We start from the raw sequence: 19630 nt of genomic DNA, 5'->3' as shown, positions 1-19630 counted from the left end.
CCTGCCAAGCCCTCAGGCCCCTGACCAGGCAGGTGCCCTTTGCCTTCCTTGAGGGTCCAATCTCCTGGGCACTGTGGCAGGGCTGGGGTGTATACCTGGTATACAGGAAGCCCCTGGAGTTCCCTGCAGGCCTCAAAGCCCCCAGGACATGCTGCTCTGTGCTTTCTGGGGACAGAGAAGCTGAGACACCAACAGCAGTGGCCACATCTGTTCCATCCTAGCTCAGGGCCTCAGTTTCCCCACCTGTAAGCCAGGGTGAGACTGTGGGCTCTGAAGTCCTGACCTTCACTCTGTGGTGGTTTATGAGAAGAAAGACGATCCCAGCTGGGAGCCCCTGAGCTCTCCTGGGTGGCCAAGCTCAGACTGGCATCGAGGGGCCTGGGGGAGGGGTGGACTGAGCTGCTCCCCTCCATGTCCCTTTAGGGCAGGGGGACTCTGGGTGCCATGGTAGGGAGTGCCTGTGTCAAGCAGCAAAGCCCCCTAATGTCGAGAGTCTCCTCCAGGGCCTGTCACAGCGTCTTCCCGGCCAGCAACATGCGTGCACCCACCGAGGTACGCCCCAACCACTCCCATCTGTGCCCATCATGGACTCCCCATAGCACGAGCGAACAGCCAGCCCTGTTTATTTATCGGCTTTTTCTGGAAAAGCTAGCAGGGCAGCGCTAAGACAGGAAACCCAGTCCACATTTCAGGGTTTCCTTAAAACAGGCTTCTAAGAGTCGTATCTTTTTTTTTTTTTTTTTCCAGAAAAACAAAAACAAAAACAAAAACTTTTTTGCCAAAACGCCTCCTCAATAAACAACATGTAAACAGAAACAGCTGCTTCAGTCTCTACAAACATCTCATTGTGGCTTCAAGGGCTTGTCTGTGGCAGCCAGCAGGGAGGGTGGGCAGGGGCTATTCTCCTCCTCTTCAGGGGCATCCTGGGGATAGACCACGAAACACAGCTCCTGGCCCCAGCGTGTCATGGACTCTGAGGACAGACAGATGGACCTTGGGGCCTGACCTCTCGGGATAGGGGTGACCCCCAGCTCCAGACACCTTCCCTTGGGCAGGGGTCTTCAGGGAGCTGCTCCGTTGGTACACATGGTTCTGGAAACTTTGGGTACATCTTGGGAAGAGGCATGTGGCGGTGGCTGGGCCCTGTGTTCCCACCTCAGCTGCTAGGACACCCTGCTCTGGGGTGAACCTCTAAGAAGGAGGTCCCGTTTCCAGGCCCCGGCCCTCTGAGCCCGGTGACCTGCGGCTGCCCGGCTCACCTGTGAGTCTGTGCACACACTTTGGTTTGCTTCTCCAGAACACTCCCAGAAAGAAAATGGGCACCCCCGTAAGAATGATGATGACGCCGACCCCACAGACCATAGGCTCTGAGATGAAGCTGAAGACCAGCAGGAAGGCCCAGAAGACCAAGTATGCCACGGGGATGAGAAGGTTCACCTGGGGAAGGGGTAGCAGAAACACCGATGGTGCAGGACCCCCAGCTGTCTGTACCCCTGACCCCTGAGGGTCTGGGGAGTTTTCCTCCCTTCCCTGGGATCTGAGGCCTGAATGGCAATTGCACCCACCTACCCCTCCTCTTGGCGACAGCCCAGTGTGTTTGAGGCCAATTCATGCATCAGGCTGTTGGCCAGTTTTGCTGAGGATTTTTCAAAGTCTCAGCGGCACCGAGTTCCACACAGCAGTTGTGTGTGGACTTAACGTTTGCACTTGGCCGGAGTCAGTGATTTTTTGGTGTTTCACATTTCAGGCACCGAGCACTTCTCCACATAAGGATTTATACACACATTGAGGGGCTTTGCTTTTAGCTCAGGCTATGGTCTTCTGTTTTTCTGTGGGCCCATGGAATCCTGGCAGCCTTTGTGACCTTGAACAGTTCCCGTCTCATTTTCTTTAATTTTTTTTTTTTTTTAGAGACAGGGTCTCCCTCTGTCACCCAGGTTGGAGTGCAGTGGCCCTAGTACCGCTCACTGCAGCCTCGACCTCCCGGGCTCAAGCAATCCTCCCGCTTCAGCCTCCCAAGTAGCTGGGACCACAGGTGCGCACCACCACACCAGGCTAATCCTTTTATTTTTAATTTTTTGCAGAGAGGAAGTCTCGCTATGTTGCCCAGGCTGGTCTGAAACCCCTGGGCTCCAGCAATCCTCCCACCTCGGCCTCCCAAAGTGCTGGGATAGGCATGAGCCCCTGCACCCAGTCCTGAGCCTCATTTTCCCCATCTGTACACTGGGAGCATTCACAGTTCTGTCCTCATGGGGCTGCTATGAGGAGTGGATGCCTCAGTGCACAGAGAGCCCTGAGCAGGGCCCAACACTCCACAAAAGCTGGCACCTCCCATCCCACCTGCCCCTGGTGCCCACTGTGGATACAGGGGTGGCTCTAGCAGCACCCAGCATGGGGGCCAGCCGTCCCAGGGCCTCACCTTGATGGGCCTGTGGAGCGCAGGCCGCCTCCAGCGCAGCAGCAGCAGGCCCAGGATGGTGACGCCGTAGCAGAGGTAGTTGATGAAGGACACATAGTTGATGAGCGTGTACGTGTCGCCCACGAGCATGATGATGGCTGTGGCCCCGCACTGGGAGAGGACCTGGGGCTGACGGCCGGCCCCTAGCCTGCCTCCTGTCGCCCCTGCAGGATGAGCCCTGGCCCCACCCCACACCCCCACCCCGGAATGGCTCACCCCTGCCATTACCCGGAAGGTCCTGCATTGCTGGGTAGCCCTGCCTTCACACCCTGCCTAGCCCAGGTCCCCCAGCTTACACAGACGAGGAGGGCGGGGATGGGGGTGCAGTGTCTGACGTGGATCATGGCCAGCAGGCTGGGCAGGTGCCCCTCTCGGGCTCCAGAGAAGCATAGCCTAGTGTTGGGGACAGAGATGAGCACCGGCCACTTCCTGGGTCTCAGCTCTGGACCTGATGTCCCTCTTAAGCTGTCGCCTCTGACCTCCTGCTCCGGGCCCAGCAGCCCCACTGGGCAGTTCTTCACCTTGTTCAACCTGCCTCCCTCTTGCTTTCTTTGCCTCCCAGTTGTGATCAGATACTTGTTACCGGTGGGATCATCACCCCAGCTTCAGGCGGACCCCTCCCCCTGACAGGTTTCCCTTCCTCTGGCCCCCCCGCATGACTTGTGCACACCTATACCCCAACCTTCCCTCCCCATGCCCACGTCTCCCCAGTGCAGTCACCTGGAGTAGGTAAACAAGTAGCCATTGATCCCTCCGAAGGTTGACAGAGCCACGGAGACGGGCATGGCCCAAGAAAAGTAGCCCAGTAGCTTCTCCCCGAAGGTCTGGGTGGGCACAGGAGAGAGGCTGTGTGTGAGGCCGGGGCAGGGGCCTGGGCAGGAGCCAGGGACCGAGCAAGGGCCCACTCACCACAGCCACCGCATTGGAGGAGAGCAGCTCCTGGGGGGACATGGCTGTGAAGTAGGCGATGTTGGTGAAGGTGTACACAAAGGTCACCAGTGGGATGGAGATGAAGATGGCGCGAGGGAGGTTCCTGGGGACAGGCAGTGGAGTGTGTCAGCGTCACCTCCTGAGGGTGCAGGACCCCGGAGACCCAGCCACAGGAGCGGCTCAGAGTCTCCACCTCTTGTGTCTGCTGGGGGTGTTGGGACAGGAAAGGGGGCAGCATTGCTGCATGAGACAAGGGGACCCTATGTCTGCCCTGCCCATCCCCACCTGGACACAGGCTGGTAGGATGGGAGATGGGGAAGGGGCCCCATCACATCCTGAGGACACGGTCTGATGTCTGTGCAGAAAGACAAAATTGCATACAGCCAAAATCAGCCTGGAAAATTCCCCGAAATGGCCCCAGGGCCCACTCCATAGACCCAGAGTCTTCCTGGAACTCTCCAGTCCCAGCTTGCTCAGCTGCAAAGGTTCACTGTCGAGATCCCTGGCTGAGCATCAGACACAGTCATTGGCTTCATTCGTAGGGACCATATTGTGTGCATATGCATAATTTTAGGCCAAATGCAAATCTCTGGATCTATTTACAGCAGGATGATGATATTCAGCCTTTCTGAGGCCCTGCAAGGGGCTGTGATGTGTCCATAGCCAGAGAAAACAGGGCCAGGCTAGAATGCAAGCCCCCCGGCTATCTTTCCAGGGCCATTTTTGCAGGGCAACAGGCGTGGGCCACCGAGGACCAGCCTGAGCCTCGGGTGGCAGTGGGGCTGAGCGGAGAGACTGCCTCTCCCACCAGAGGGCCTGGCTGCTTCCCAGGGCCTGTTTGGGGGCCCCACTCACTTTCGGGCATCAACCATCTCCTCAGTGACATAGTTGAGGAAGTTCCAGCCACTGAAGGCGAAGGAGCCTTGGAGGAAGGCCAGGGCCAGGTGTCCCACGGAGGGCGTCATCCAGAAAGCAAAGGCATTGCTGGGCCTCAGCTCCTCGAAGTGTCCTGGAGGCCCAGAAGTCGGGGGTCAGCACTATCTCCCCAGCCCGGCCCTCACCCCCACGCGGCCCTACCTTGGAAGATCTGGAGAAGGCCCATGCCGATGATGAGCGACAAGGCCAGCAGCTTCCCGCCTGTGAACATGTCCTGGATGCGTGTGGCCCAGCGCACGCTGGAGCTGTTCACCCACGTCAGGAGCACTGCAGAGGGAAGTGGGGGGTGGGCGCTGAGGCCAGGACCTTTTACACTGGACCATGGCCAAGTCCAGCCCAGGTGGCCTGAGAGTGGCATCCCCTCCAGCAGCTGGAATGCAAGAACCCCAGATCCAAAGGGAAATCTCACCCCTCTGTCCTCCCGCTCAGGACAGGGTGGGGCCAGGCAGGCGGCTGATCTGGGGACAGCGGCCCAAGGGGGACGCTTACTCAGGCAGGCCATGGACAGCACCCGGGAGGCTGTGGCAGGGGGGATGCAGTTGGGGAACACGGGCTGCAGCACGTAGTTGGAGAAAGTCATGGAGATGACCGCCAGGCTGGTGGGGTACATGATGAGGAAGGCGCTCCAGAGCAGCAGAAAGCTGGAAGGAGCGGGGGCGGGAGTGGCTCAGGCGGCCCAGAGCCCTTCCCAGCCAACCCAGCCCTGATGTGTGCAGCAGGGCTGCCCTGGGCCCGGCACCCGGGGGCTGGCGAGGCTGCCAGAGGCTGGCACCAGTCCAGGAAGGCAGGGTTGACCTTGTTGAGGTCTTGTGGCTGCATTGATAGACTGTTTTAACAGAGAAGGTATTACACATACTTAAACATTGACAGGGTTGCTGTGGGGCAGGCACTGGGAACAACATGGGCACCAAACGTTCGCTTTTCTTTTCTTTTTTTTTTTTTGAGACGGAGTCTCGCTCTGTTGCCCAGGCTGGAGTGCAGTGGCATGATCTCGGCTCATTGCAACCTCCGCCTCCCGGGTTCACGTCATTCTCCTGCCTCAGCCTCAGTGGGACCACAGGCGCCTGCCACCATGCCCAGCTAATATTTTATATTTTTAGTAGAGGCGGGGTTTCACCACGTTAGCCAGGATGGTCTCGATCTCCTGACCTCGTCAGCCACCTGCCTCGGCCTCCCAAAGTGCTGGGATTACAGGCATGAGCCACTGCACCCAGCCACCAAACACTTTTCTAATGACAACCAGGCTCCCCATTGGACGCAGGCTGTTTCCTGAGCCAGGGTCTCTGTCCCCAGACCGCTCAGCTTCAGCCCTGGCTCTCACAGAGTACTGTGGCTGAAGATGGGTGACTCCGAGCTGTGTCCCCCTGAGGGAAACCTATGGGGTGCAGAGACTAGACCTCACCAAGAGCCCTGGCTGGGGATGGAGAGTGATGGATGCCCCTTCTACCTAAATCTTGCCTCCGCAGGGCACCCAGGCTGTGAGTCTGACATGTTCTCAGGGGCTCTCCTGTACTCAGGGGCAGGTCTGCCCTTGGGGGTGGTCCTAGCCCCTGGCCAGCCCTCCAGGGAGAGGACTGCTTCATCGGGGACATCAGCCATCTCTGGATCACCTGCCCCTTGCTCTGCACAACCATCCCCGCTTGGCTTCTGGGACATCCTAGCTCCATGGCCCTCCTCCCCTGCCAGGCATCCCCTCTGCCCACTCCTGCATGTTCCGTGCCTGGGGATGAGGTCCTGGCCCTCTTCTCTCTCCCGAATGTCCTCTCCAGGCCTGAAGCACGATTATTCTGCTTCCTTGGGTCCCAGCCCCTTTGAGGACCCTCTCCCCAGAGGAGAGTGCCAGAGATGCACCCAGAGTGGCATGCAAGCCCTGGCAGGTCCCCCCATGCAAGGCTGCCCAGTTAAGGACCCCTGGCTCATATCCCTCAGAACCAAACTTTGTAAATTTCAGCCCAGACTTTTCCTCTGAGCTCCAGACCATCCAGGAGACTCTCAGTAGGGAAGTGGGTGCCACTCCGGCTGCACCCACCTCTCCCAAGCTGACTGCCCGGTCCTCTCGAATCAGGCTCCTAAATGATTTTAGAATCTGCCTGTACCTCTGCGGCTCTTGCCACAACGCAGCCGAACAAATACAACAGCTTCAATCCCCCGATGCTCTCCAAGCCCCGGTGAGTGCCGTAAACCCAACCTGACCTCACCTCTAGCTACAGCAGACTCCCTGCGCTCGTCTGGACCACCCCACCCTCTGTTCACATTTCTCCCGTCCTGGGATGCTTTCCTCACTGGTCAGCTAGGCCAGGCGGGAAAATCCTCTTCCTCCCAGCCTCAGGGCAAGCATTGCTTTCCTGGGAGTTCTCCCTAGGTGGCGCACACCATTCTCTTTGCTGTATGGCTGCTGCCTCTTGTACACACTCTCAAAGCAAGGCTCCTCCAGGCCTTAATCCCATTTAAGGGGCTGCTTCCTCTCTGTTCTGTGAGCAGCTTGAGTACAGTGACAGGCCTTTCTATCACTGCCTCTCCACCCCCAGGCTCACAGTAGGTGCTCAGCAAATGTTCCCTGGTGAATGAAGGAAGGATAGCAGGGTGCTATGGAAAGGAGACCTCTGGCCGGGTGCGGCAGCTCACTGTTGTAATCCTTGCACTTGGGAGGCTGAGGTGGGTGGATCACCTGAGGTCAGGAGTTCAAGACTAGCCTGGCCAACATGGTGAAACCCTGTCTCTACTAAAAACACAAAAAAATTAGCCAGGCACGGTGGCGGGCGCCTATAATCCCAGCTACTCGGGAGGCTGAGGCAGGAGAATCACTTGAACTCGGAAGGCAGAGGTTGCAGTGAGCTGAGATCAGGCCACTGCACTCCAGCCTGGACAACAGAGCAAGACTCTGTCTCAAAAAAAAAAGGGGGCACCTCATGCAGGGTATATGATAAGAATATCACACTTCCCTCCTTGCTCCTCATGCAACATATGGGTTTACCAAATTGAGGCCCCTCCTCGCCTGGGCACTCATATTAACTAGGGGTTTCAGACAGTAAGCATCCCCGCTCCTTGAGTACAAGGCAGGGGGTGGGGTTCAGAGGGACCCCTATTTAAAAGGAGATCCAGAGATGCCCAGAGGCCTATAGGAATGCCCAACACACATCAGTAGGGTGGGGTGGGCCTCAGTTCCACCTGCCCTGGCCTCAGAAGGCTGTGCAGCACCCCCACACCTTCTCTCCATCCACCCCCACAACCTCCCTAGGAAGCCGGAAGCAGGAGTGGAAACGAACACCAGGGCTCATTTGGCCATCCCGTTTCTGAGAGGGTGTGCCCCTACCCGCTGGTGCCCCACACTCACCCAGCCAGGCCCCCGAAGATCTCTGTGACGTAGGCGTAGTCCCCGCCGGACTTAGGGATGGTGACTCCCAGCTCTGCATAGCAGAGGGAGCCCAGAGCTGTCACGCCCCCACCCAGGACCCAGACGAACAGGGCCAGACCTACGGAGCCCGAGTGCTCCAGGACCCCCTTGGGCGAGATGAAGATGCCCGAGCCGATGATGTTCCCTGTTGGGGGAGAGATGGGGAGGCATCAGGCCTGGGGTCCCTTTCACAGCCTGGCCTTCTGTGTGGGGATCTGCCTGCTGCCAGGAGGAAGAGAGCCCAGGGTGCTTCCTGGAGGAGGAGGAGGCAGGAAGTGGGCTGGAGGTATAGAATGCCACTGGCCCCCAAGCCCAGCAAGTGCCATTCTGGGCTTATTATCTGCCCCTTCCTCAGTCCCTGACATGGGAAATGGCACCTCATCCAGCTGGCCAGGCCCCTCTGCCAGAGACGGTCCCTGTCTGACTTCCTCAGCCCTCCATTGCCCCTGTGAGGCGGGGCCAGCAAAGTGAGGAGGCTGAACTACCTGAGTGATGGCAGACGGTGGCTCTTCAGGCACCCCACAAGGCCCATGCTCAACCCTCATGTCTACTCAGAGCCCCAGGCGTATCAGCCTGCAGCCACTTGTCCTGCCTCCAGCCCGCTGGCCAGAGCTGGCCCCTAACATAGGACTTCAACCACTCTCCTGCCGCTTTCCCACCGGCCAAAGTCCAAACTCATGGAGTGGCTCAGGAAGTAGCATCTCCTCCATGAAGCCCTCTTTGACCATATCAGGTTTGGGCTTCTCTTCCTACTTCAGTTTCCTCTCCTCTCCTCTCTCCTTTCTTTCCTTTTCTTCCCTTCACTTCCTGGATTCAAGCAATTCTGCTGCCTCAGCCTCTCCCAAGTAGTAGGATTACAGGCGTGAGCCACCACGCCTGGCTAATATTTTTTGTATTTTTTTTAGCAGAGATGGGCTTTCACTATGTTGATCAGGCTGGTCTCAAACTCCTGACCTCAAGTGATCCACCCGCCTCGGCCTCCCAAAGTGCTGGGATTACAGGCGTGAACCACTGTGCCCGGCCTTCTTTCTTTCATTCAGACAGGGTCTCGCTCTGCCACCCTGGCTGGGTGCAGTGGTGCGATCATAGCTCACTGCAGCCTGGGACTCCTGGGCTCAAGAGAGTCTCCCACCTCAGTCTCCCTAGTAGCTGGGACTCCAGGTGTATTACCACACCCAGACTTTTTTTTTTCACTTTTTGTAGAGACAGGATCTCATTATATTGCCCAGGCTGGTCTCCAACTCCTGGGCTCGAGTGGCCCTCCCTGCTTGATTTCCCAAAGTGCTAGAATTACAGGTGAGTGCCAACACACCCGGCTAATTAAAAAAAAACTGTAGAGTTGAGGGGTTCTGCTATGTTGCCGACGCTGGTCTCGAACTCCTGGGCTCAATCGACTACCCACTTCGGCCTCCCAGAGTGCAGGGATTACAGGCGAGAGCCACCGTGCCTGGCCCCTCTGCTTTCTGACATGATGAGAAACGTTCAGAGGGGCCAGCTGTGGTCTGTAGAACGGGTTCCCAGGATGAGCAAGACTCGGAGTGCCTGCTGAGCCCTGAGCTCCACAAAGAGGGACAATGTTCTGGGTTATATGGATCTCACCATCTGTGCACATGAATCAGGTAACCTCACTGGAGATCTGCACTAGGGCCTGTCCAAGAAGAAATAAACCCAGCACCTTGGGCCCTATGAACAAACAGCCCTGGTAGGACCTGCGGCTCGGCCTCTGCGGTAGCCACACCAGACCAGGTCCTGAGAGGACGGGTCCATCTCCTTCAGAGCAGAGCCTGCCTCCTCCACCTGCCGGGCCCACAGGGGGCTGGATAAGGACACGGTTGTAGCCGCCAATTTGTATTCACTCCTTGTCCACGGTGCTCCCCCACCGCCCGCCCCCCGCCCTGGCTGACACAGATTTCCAGTCTGGACAGCTACAACGCCCCACTCGGTTTTCCGGTCACATCCCAGGAGCCCTAAATACATCCAGATAAGGATGAACTAATTCCTGTGCCTCAACCCCCAGAGGTAAGCTGTACCCTTAGTCTACTTCTCAGGGGAGAGAAGTGCCTCCCTCATCTGGCAGAGGGGTCTGGGCCTGGGTGGGCTGTAAGGTTTCTAAAGAGCCTTTGAGTTCCCTCCATCCGGCAGCAGGGCCTCTGTTCTCAGGACCTGGCGGAGTGGGATTTGCCGAAAGCCAGGGAGGTTGGAAGCCAGCGGGGGCTGGGTGGCCTTGGAAGGAGCTGAGCATGTTCACGCTGGGAGCATCCCAGGCCCTGAGCCACCCACCCTGCAGAGAGCCCACCATGCTTCTGCTTGGCGGGGCCTCCTGGGTGGAGCTCCGGGGGAAGCCATATCTGGCACCCGATCTTCCAGGGCAGTATCACTAGCCTTGTGCCCAGTGGCTGAAGACTCGGATACTGGGCTCGCCAGGGGTGGGGAGGCCACTATTGTTTTGAACACGTGGCCTCAGGCCACAGTTCAGGACTTCCTCCCTTGTGACTCAAAGGACCACAGGCGTTAGCCAGTGTCTCTGAGGTCCTCAGGGGTTTCTCCCTCTGGGCCTAGACCACTCGCAGCATCTCCCCCAGGAGCATGTTTGAAGGTGGCAGAAAATCGCATCATGCACCCCCCACACTGGCTGCTCCCGGCACCGTGAAGGGTGGGTGGGGCACCGCATGGAGCAACCGGGGCTGTGGGCTTGGGCATGGAGGAGGGAGGGGCTGTGGACAGGGATGGGGGCCTCCAACACTCCAATGATTATAGGAAGGGTGTGGGAGGGACTGGTGGATTTCTTTCTTTTTTTTTTAGTAGAGATGGGGTTTTGCCATGTTGACCGGGCTGGTCTTGAACTCCTGACCTCAAGTGATCCACCCACCTTGGCCTCCCAAAGTTCTGGGATTACAGGCTTGAGCCACCATGCCCGGCCAGATCAGTGGAGCTGGAAGGGGGCTGCCGGGGTTCCTCCCAGTGGTGCGGGAGGGTCTCCCTTCCCAGACTCCGTATTTCAGCCAAGCAGATCTACCTGATTCCGGAAGCAGCAATGAAGAGGCCCAGCCCTTGGGGGAACCTGGTTTAAAGGGGCAGGAACTCAGAGTGGAACAGGATGAGGGGGTGCGGGATGGGCCTGGAGATACCACTGAGCCCCTGTTGGGTGTCTGACCAGAGACACGTAGGTTCTGAGGCCTCTACATTCCTGTCCACCCAGTGGGATGACAGCTCAGTGGTCCCTGCAGGTCCTCCAGGGAGGGGCCAGAGCTCCGGGCAGGTAGGCGAGGAAGTGAGTGTCCCCCAAGTCGTCCTTCCCGGAGTCTCCACCACCCGCCCCTCTTCCTTGAGCCTTCGCTGGGTAGCTTTTATCACATTAAGATGTTTGGCCTGATGGGGCTCACTTGGCTTCTTGGAGGAACGAAGAAAGGGCCATTGTTCCCCGTGGCCACTGTGGTGCGCGCTGACCTATTTCTGGAGGCAGCGGCAGACCACGGAGGTCACAGGGGCGGCCCGTGGAGGTCAAGTTGCAGAGCGAGCCACCTCCCGTGGTGTGTGTGGGGAATGTGCAGTCTGATTTGGGGAGGGGGCAGGGAGGGCCTGTCGGGCCAGGACACTGGCACCAGTCCTCATGCCTTGAAGCACATTCCGGACCCGACAGTGTCACTCAGGCTAGTACTGCCCTTCTGAGCCCGTTTCCCCATTTGCCAGGTGGGGCCACTGGGCTAGGGGGCAGCAGAGGGCTAGTCCAACCCTGACTTCAGCAGGGAGGATGCACCCTGCATGTCTGTGCTGGGCCAAGGAAACAGTCTGCTCAGGGGCCCTGTCCCCCACTGTGGTAGGCCTCTCCCCAGCTCACTGGTCTCCCTGAAGCAACAGCACCTCCAGGAAGCTCTCCCTGACCAGCCACCTTGGCCCCTGCAATCGACGTCGCCCCACAACCGTGGTACTTGGATGACGGCTGGAAAGGGATTCTTTTATTTGATGCAGGCATTCTCTTGATCCCATCTGGCACATCAGAGGCCATGCAAAGTGCTTTTGGATCTCACTGCGCACTGCCATCTGCCTTGGAGACCCCTAGGCAGCCCCATCTTTCCTCTGAGACCTGAGTCACCTGGGACCCCAACACTGCGGGGTGACCAGCTGTGGCCTGGGTGAAGCCTACCCCGCCAAGCGCACGGGTGTCCTCACGTCCTCACAGCAGGCCTGTGTCAGGTACCTTTCCGGGATGACGACTGTGACCTCTGAGGTCTGGGCAGCACCCCAAGGAGGTGAGTGGGGACATCCAGGATGTGCCTGGAACTGCCACTTGGCCAGCACCCGCCTCCAGCCTAACCCACTTTCCTTTGGAGACAGGAGATGAGCGGAAGTGTGCAGCCCTCTCCGGCTCGTTCAGCCCAGCCAGTCCAGCCAAGCAAACCTCGCCCGGGACCCTGTCTCCTGGCTGAGGCTTCTCACTGTCACCAGTGAGTTCCACGTTGCCAAATGCAACAGTCAAGCCCTAGGCCACGTTATTGACTCATCAGCAACATGTGGCAAGTGGATTCCTTCCTCCTCACTCGGCCTCCTGGCCTCCCCCTAGCCTTACCGGCTTCTCCTTTTCAGAATCCCTTATCTTGCTTGACTTCTAGACACTGGGTGCCCAGGGCTCAGTCCTAGGGCTTCTTCTTTTTTCTTTCTATGCTTTCTTGATAGATAGATAGATAGATAGATAGATAGATAGATAGATAGATAGACAGACCTCATCTATTACCTTGACTTCTGCTGGCAACTCCTAGATTTATATCCCTAGCATAGACCGCTCTGCTAAATGAAATCTGTATGTGCAACAAACCACTCAGCAGTGGACATCATAGACTTTCCATGTTCAAAATGGAATTCCCGACTTTCACCTCCTTGTCCCCAAAGTGCTCCTCTCAGTCTTCCCTGATCAATAAATGGCAAAACATCCTCCCAATTGCTTGGACTACAACCTTGAGTCACCCATGATTCCTCTGCTTCTCTCCCAGGACATCCATTCCATCACAAATCCTTTGGCTGTCATCTTCCAAACTCATCCAGAATGGAACCTCCTCTGACACCACCATGGCCACCGCCCGGCCCTGAGCCACTGTGGTCTCTTGCCGGGGGAGACCCAGGTAGCTTTCTGAATGGCCTTCCTCCTCCTCCCACTTATTCCCCCACTGCCTCTTCTCCATAGTGAGTCCTGTTTAGCCCCATTCCATCACCCCTCTGCTCAAAGCCCAGAGCTCCTGCCTCACAGAGAACAAAAGGCAATGCCCTTAACATAGCTTGCAATGCCCTGTTCACACTGAACCCCACCCCAGATCTCAGCTCATTTCCAACCTGAAATCCCACACCCTGGCTCTCTCCATCCTCCTTCCTGGCTTGACTGTCTGGTCTTAGCACTTAACAAGACACACATTCAGCTTGTTCATCTTGTTTGTGTGACTCCCACACCAGGATGTCAGCTCCGGAAGATGGATTTTGTCTGTCTTGACCCCCATGGTGTCTCTGGCACATAAGCCAGTGCCTGACACCCTTCAGTATGTAGTGGTTGAATAGATGCATGAATGTGCCCAGGACTGGCAGGCCCCCGATATTATAGTTGGGGCTTCCCTTGGGGTCCCGGAGCACACTGAGGGTATCTGACCCCAGGGCAGGTTGCCACAGTTTCCTTACCTGTAAATGGGACTGTGGTGGGGAACAGGCAAGCCCTGCACAGTTCCCAGTACCCAGTTCCCAGTGCCCCGGTGAAGAGGGGCTGGGGTTCTGCAGAGGTCCACCCCCCTGGGAAGCCCAGCCACCTGCAGTCCTGGAGACCAGGGAGGGTTCTGGCTGAGGCTGGGTGAGCAGGGATTGGTTCCTGAGGAGATGAGGTTCATGACGTCACCTCCTGAGTCCCGGAACACACACCTGGCCCACAAACCCCTGCAGGAGCTGGACTCTTAAGTCAAAGAGAGAGCAGAGGAAGGGCCTGGTCAGCAGACCCAGGGGGGACTCCAACTTTGGAGGACCTGGGTGTGTTCCTTGGGTTGTGGATCCTGCGAGGGAGCTGGCCGAGGTTCCTGGGTCAGTATGAGAGGTCCTATGAGTCCAGCCACCGAGGCGGAGGCAGACTTCCCTGGCCGTCTGTTTGTTTCTCCACCCGTAGTGGAGTAGGATAGGAGCTCAGTGAAGCCTAGTTGGACAAACTCCCAGCTCAGTCCCCAATCCTCCCCCATCAAGGGCTCTGACTCTAGCCCCAATTTGCCCAGCATCAGAATAGTGTAAAGGGCACCGGGACTGGGCACGGTGGCTCCCGCCTGTAACCCTAACACTCTGGGAGGTTGAGGTGGGAGGATCACTTGAGTCTAGGAATTTGAGATCAGCCTGGGCAACACGGCAAAACCCAGTCTCTACAAAAAATACAAAAATTAGCCAGACATGGTGGCGGGCGCCTGTGGTTCCAGCTGCTTGGAAGGCTGAGGTGGGAGGATTGCTTGAGCCTGCGAGGTCAAGGCTGCAGTGAGCTATGATCATGCCACTGCACTATAGTTTGTGCTATGGAGCAAGACCTTGTCTCAAAAATATAAAATCAAATAAATAAAATAAAATAAAATAATAAAGGGCACTGGATTGGGAATAGAGTCCAAATCTGGTTCCGAATCCTGAGCCTACCACTTGGAGCAGTATCATTTCACTTCCAACCTTAGTTTCCACTCTGTAAAATGAGTATTAAAATTCCTACCCTGCAAGGTGGGCATGAGATTCAAATGAGATAAAGGAATAACACGTTTTCATAAGGTAGTAAGAGGTGTTTTTCTGAACTGATGTTGGATGTGACCATGTCCTACAGAGCCCCTGCCCCAGTTCTATTTCCTCCAGCCTGGCCAATTCCCTTCCATCTGCGCTTGCGGTGGCCAGCGGGCACTGCCCTAAACATACTTGATGTGAGTCTCACGCCAGCCCATAGCCTGCTCTTCCAGGTCTTCCCATTCTCGAAAGCCTCACTTCCCAGTCTGAGCTGGAGCAGAGGGTATATGTGGGAGAGAGTGATAGGATCTCCTAGGAGGGTAGCTGTGGAAGTTTTGGAAATAACATGTTCAGTAATAGTAACAAACCAAGGTAGATTATGAAGCAGGACGTTGGCTGGGCAGGGTGGCTCACACCTGTAATCCCAGCACTTTGGGAGGCCGAGGCAGGCAGATCACTTGAGGTTAGGAGTTCAAGACCAGCCTGGCCAACATGGTGAAACTCTGTCTCTACTGAAAATACAAAAAATTAGCTGGATACGGTGGTGTGTGCCTATAATCCCAGCTACTCAGGAGGCTGACGCAGGAGAATTACTTGAACCCCGGAGGCGGAGGTTGCAATGAGCTGAGATTGCGGCACTGCACTCCAGCCTGGGGGCACAGCCAGACACTGTCTCAGAAAAAGAAAAAAGAAAAAGAAAGAGAGAAAGAGAGAGAGAGAGAGAGAGAAAGAAAGAAAGAAAGAAAGAAAGAAAGAAAGAAAGAAAGAAAGAAAGAAAGAAAAGAAAGAAAGAGAGAAAGAAGGAAAGAAAGAAAGATGAAGCAGGATGTCAAATTTTTAAGACTTTTAGAGCTAAAATATGACACTTTGCAGACATTTTTGATTCTGACCGGGCTCCACAGTGTATTGGTGGAGAGAGAGTGAGCCCACCTGGCGCAGAAAGGAGAGAGAGTGAGCCCACCTGGGGCAGAGTGAGCCCACCTGGGCTGGGGAGGGGAGATCCTTAGGACTTCCGGTGGGGAAGGCAGTGCAGACCCCAGCTCAGTCCTCATCTGCCCAGTCCCCACCTCCTATCACCTTCTGGTTGAAGTCGATCTCTCCTTGTTTTTTGTCCAGGCTCCTCCCTGCTGTAACCCTCCAAGGCTCCCCAGGCCAGGCCAAGACCAAGGCTCCCCAAGACCACCACTGAGTGCTCTGGGCTTGGGTTCTGTAGCTGAATTGGTTGGCCAAGTGGCCCTTCACCCTGGCTCAGTCTTCAAGGTTTGGAGGCCAAGGTAGTGGACCTGGCACAGCAGGAAGGAACTGAAGGGTGGGGGAGCTGTCAGGGCAGACCTGGGCTGCATGGGAAACTTAGGGTCTGTCCTGGAAAAGGAGGAGGTGATGGTGGAGTTGGCCTTCTCCACTCCCACCACCACTACCTCCACCATCACCACCACCACCACCACCACCGCCGCCACCACCCCCACCGCCACCACTACCACCGGGACCCCCTTCTGGGAAGAGAGGAGCCAGGCGGCCTCCCTGTGGCCTGGGGAGAATGGGATGTGGGGAGGGGACAGAGTAGGAAGACAGATCAAGAATTCTGGGCTTAGCTGAGGAGCCCAGGCAGAGCTGTGTCTCTCTGCACCTGCCTGGCGCTGTCGCTGCCTCTAGGCATGGTCTCAATCCTATGACCCGCTCATGGTGTGAGCATCCCCTTCCCTGGAGGACAGTTCCTGGAGGGGGTATGGGCCAAGAAAAAGCTCTAACCAGCACCCTGGCCAAATCCCTGGAACCAGCCCTTCCTTCCAGCAGACCGTCTGTCAGGCAGGGGCATCCTAGGCCAAGAAGCTCCCAGGGCCAGGTCTGGACCAGGTTCCAGGAGGCAGCATTCTAAGGGGAGGCGGTGAGATGGTGGAGTGACCTGGCCAGGGGCTGTGTTCAGAGGCAACTCTGGATGGGAAGAGCCGCTAATGTGGGGGTGGGAGAGGACAAGGTGAAGACACTGGGTCTGCCCTACTAAGCCCCCAAACTTTCTCCATCTCCAGGGGTCTGAGGGTGGGAGGACAATGAAGACACAAGTGGCTCTCACTGGCAGGGGACCGGGAAGACTGGTTGGCAGTAAGGTGAGAACAGTCGAGGCCCCAGTTACTCATCCCCCCAAACCATCTCTCCTGTCCCTCCCTGGAGGGGCTCAGAGGCACCCTGTGTAGACAAAGAAATAAGTCTGGAGTAGTCAGTATCCATGATTCGGGACAGAGAGTGGAAAAATACCACTGCCATTCCCATGACCCCTGAGCTCTCTGCCTACCCAGAAACCCCTATGTGGGGGCAGGAGGACATGGACCCATTCTCAGGTGGGGACTTTGGACCCATTCTGAGAGGGAGACTTTGGAGTCCAGGGCCTCCAGACCAGGCCAGTGCCCAGTGCCCACCAGGATCCCAGCCCAGGGAGCAGCTGGCCTTCTGCAGGCTGGGTCTGCCCACTGCTGCCTTCTTCCCCCAATTGCTGGCTAACCCGCCCCCTCTTCTGGGCCCTGCTGCCAAACCCTGCAGTCATTGCATGCTCTGAACATCCGTCCCCACTGCGCCGGCTGTGAGCTTGTTCACTCTACTCACAGGCCCTCCTGCTTTCCAAGAATAAGTCACTGCACTGCGTGGCACCTGGAACCTGCCCACAGTAGGTACTCAGACTGACCCACAGTCCAGAACTTGGGGAGCTCAGCCTGCCGCAGCCTGACCAGCCCCTAAACTGGTCAAGTTCCTGCGCTAATTGCAGGACTGCGGTCATGGCCATTTCACAGATGAGGAAACTGAGGGTAACTGCCTTGTAAAAGCCCCGCAGCAAAATCGAGTCAGGAGGGAGTCCAGCGGTGGACGGACCCCAAACTCCCCCAGGTGCAGGCGGCAGGGAGGTGGGAACACGGAGCTTTGGCACCCTGGGCCAGCAGCCTCTGCCCCCCCAGCAGTCATAGCGCTCTCTGAGGCCAGACCGCAGGTGCCCCAGGCAGACCCGTCCGAGCCCCCGGAGAGGGGGCGCCCCTCGTTCGGCCTCCGCCCGGCACCCTCCCACCTGGGTCCCGCTCACCGATGATGATGGTGCAGGCGCTCAGCAGCCCGATCTCCTTCTTGAGCGCCACTCGCTCCGAGGCGCCGGGGACGGGGCCTGGGACCGGGGAGGGCGAGGGCGCAGGGCTGGGGTTCCCGCGCTCGCTCGGCTGCTGCGTGTGGCCGGCCATGTCGCTGTGCCGCCGCGTTCCCGCTCCCTGCGCTGCCCCGTCTGTCCGGCCGGCCGCCCGTCCGTTCGTCGGTCGGTGAGCTCACGGCCCTCGCAGTCGGGACAGCGCCCACAGGCGGGCGCATGCGCTGGCGCGGGGCCCGGGACTGGGGCCCCCGGGTGGCGGGGGCCCGGGAGGGGCGGAAGGAGGGCCGGCCCGCAGCCCCCTCCCCCGCCTCCCTTAAAGGGAACGCCCCCTCCCCCAGTCCCGGCCTGGGAAGGAAGGAGAGGACTTGGGGCAGATCTAGGAAGGACTTCCCAGTTGGGCGAAGGAAGGGACCCACCAGTTAGTTGCCTGAGTTACATCCATTCTTAGGGCGGGGTGGGGGAGCAGAGCTCCGAGACAAGACAATCCCTGCGCTCAGGGAGGCTGAGGGGGACGGCAAGAATAGCAGCTGGCCGCATGTGGGCATCCAGTGTGTGCTCCCTTTAGTACTCCATGCCTGCACGGTGTGTGTGTGTGTGTGTGTGTGTGTGTGTGTTTAGGAGACAGCTCCCAGGGTGAGTCCATTCTACAGGCGGAAGTTGAGGCCCAGAGATCAGTAGCGATCGCCAAGCAAGTGCAGGGCTGAGACCAAACCCTTCCTCGTGCCCCCTTAGCTCCCAAGTGGACAACCTCAGGAGGGATGGGGGTTGAGGTCTGGAACTCCTCTGAGGGGTCTGGGTGTCCTATGCACCCTGGATCAAAGGCCTGAGGGTCGAGGTGATGATCTCGGGGGCCCTCATCCTCATCACGGGGACTCAAGACCTGTGAGGAGTCCTGGACACTGCTCTCCCACCCCACCAGGCTCTGGGCCACCTCTGTGGCCTGAGGTCCCCACTACAGGCTTCTCGTCCCAGGGCAGAGTGAGGGCTCAGCGGACTAGAACTCGGGTCTCTGGTGCAGGTCCCGCGCGATCCAGCCTGGCTCAAGGAGGTCAGGCGACCTGAATGCCCGGGGGGACATGGAGAAGGAGGCTGTGGTCACGGGAGAGGGTCGGACGTGCCGGGATCCGAGGGAGGCTGCCTCCTCCCGGAAGCCGTCCGGACTGCGCAGTTGAGGCCGGCGGAGCAGATCCAGGAGGGCCGCGTCGGGGCCACCGGGGCGGCGGGCGGGGCGAGCCTGGCACTATGCGGCCGGCGGCGGAACAGCCTTTGTTTCTTCCTGGCGGCCGCCGCGACGCGCCGTCCCCTGCATGTGGATGAGGCCGCGCCGGGCGCCCCGTCCTTCCCCCCAGTGGCTGCCTCTGGGTTTGCTGGGGCCCTGCCAGGGGTCCGACGGCCGCAGGGTGGACCCGGGTGGGAAGGGGCGGGGGCGGGTCCCCGGCAGGGGCGGAGCGTGGAGGTGGGAGCGGGGCGGGGCCGGCGTTTGCAGACGTACGGGAGCTTCGAAGTCGGGGGCGGGGACTTGGGGTAGGAGTAGGAGCGCGAGGATCCATGGTGGACATGCTGGGGGGACGCGGAGGGGGAGGCCACCCGGCGAAGCTGCATCCCTCTCGCTTCTGTCGTCGGAGTCCGGCATTCTTGGCGCCCTCCACCTCCAGCCCCAGAGACCATTCAGAGACCGAATCTCTTAAAGGAGCCTCTCGCAGGGTGGGGGCAGCCCTGGCTCCGGAGACCCCTGATTGTCGCGGGTGTTAGGGGCCAGGGGCCTCGACCTTCTGGTTTGACTCTCCCCAGCCCCTCAGTTGCCCTTGCAACTCTAGGGTCTGCTGGGAGAGGGTCTAGCCAGGGCTGGTGCAGTCAGGGGCAGCTTGCCAAGGGGCAGGGGCTGGCGCAAGCCTCGCAGCTCTGAAGCCTGTGGTTTTCGAGGGTGTCTCTCTGGGACCTGGAATGTGGAGTATGGGTTTGTGGGGGAAAGGTCGGCCTACGGCTTTGCACAGGATGGAGTTTCTATGTTGTCGGCCAGGCCCCATAGCTCAGGAGGTCCTTTTCGTGGAATTGAACTAGAACCTGCAAACTT

The 19630-nt window shown here is 58.3% G+C and overlaps 1 protein-coding gene across 2 annotated transcripts; it reads right to left on the bottom strand.

The window, feature by feature from the left end:
• Nucleotides 1-606: 606 nt before the first annotated feature.
• Nucleotides 607-17797, bottom strand: SLC7A10 (solute carrier family 7 member 10). 2 transcript variants are annotated; one of them, XM_023229103.1, is made up of 11 exons: nt 17500-17797; nt 7659-7863; nt 4814-4965; nt 4466-4591; nt 4244-4397; nt 3368-3491; nt 3179-3282; nt 2755-2851; nt 2420-2569; nt 1260-1437; nt 607-973 (listed from the first exon to the last, which is right to left on the bottom strand). In XM_023229103.1, the coding sequence occupies exons 1-11, from the start codon at nt 17648-17650 to the stop codon at nt 843-845; spliced, it is 1572 nt and encodes a 523-aa protein (XP_023084871.1). In that variant the 5' UTR covers nt 17651-17797; the 3' UTR covers nt 607-842. The 2 variants fall into 2 exon arrangements, with proteins under 2 accessions (XP_023084871.1, XP_023084872.1); XM_023229104.1 differs by having other exon boundaries at nt 788-923; nt 17500-17766.
• Nucleotides 17798-19630: the final 1833 nt, after the last annotated feature.

Source organism: Piliocolobus tephrosceles, chromosome 21 (genome assembly GCF_002776525.5).
Source record: "Piliocolobus tephrosceles isolate RC106 chromosome 21, ASM277652v3, whole genome shotgun sequence".
In the NCBI taxonomy this organism is placed as follows: domain Eukaryota; kingdom Metazoa; phylum Chordata; class Mammalia; order Primates; family Cercopithecidae; genus Piliocolobus; species Piliocolobus tephrosceles.
This window is presented reverse-complemented; position numbering and strand designations above follow the sequence as displayed.

Excerpts from the sequence above, each read along its gene's own strand:
- SLC7A10 (XM_023229103.1), bottom strand. The coding sequence starts at position 17,650 with ATGGCCGGCCACACGCAGCAGCCGAGCGAGCGCGGGAACCCCAGCCCT. Across the intron at positions 4,966-7,658 it reads ATCTTCGGGGGCCTGGCTGG|CTTTCTGCTGCTCTGGAGCG; the intron begins GTGAGTGTGGGG and ends CGCTCCTTCCAG. Across the intron at positions 3,283-3,367 it reads CCTCCAATGCGGTGGCTGTG|ACCTTCGGGGAGAAGCTACT; the intron begins GTGAGTGGGCCC and ends GTGCCCACCCAG.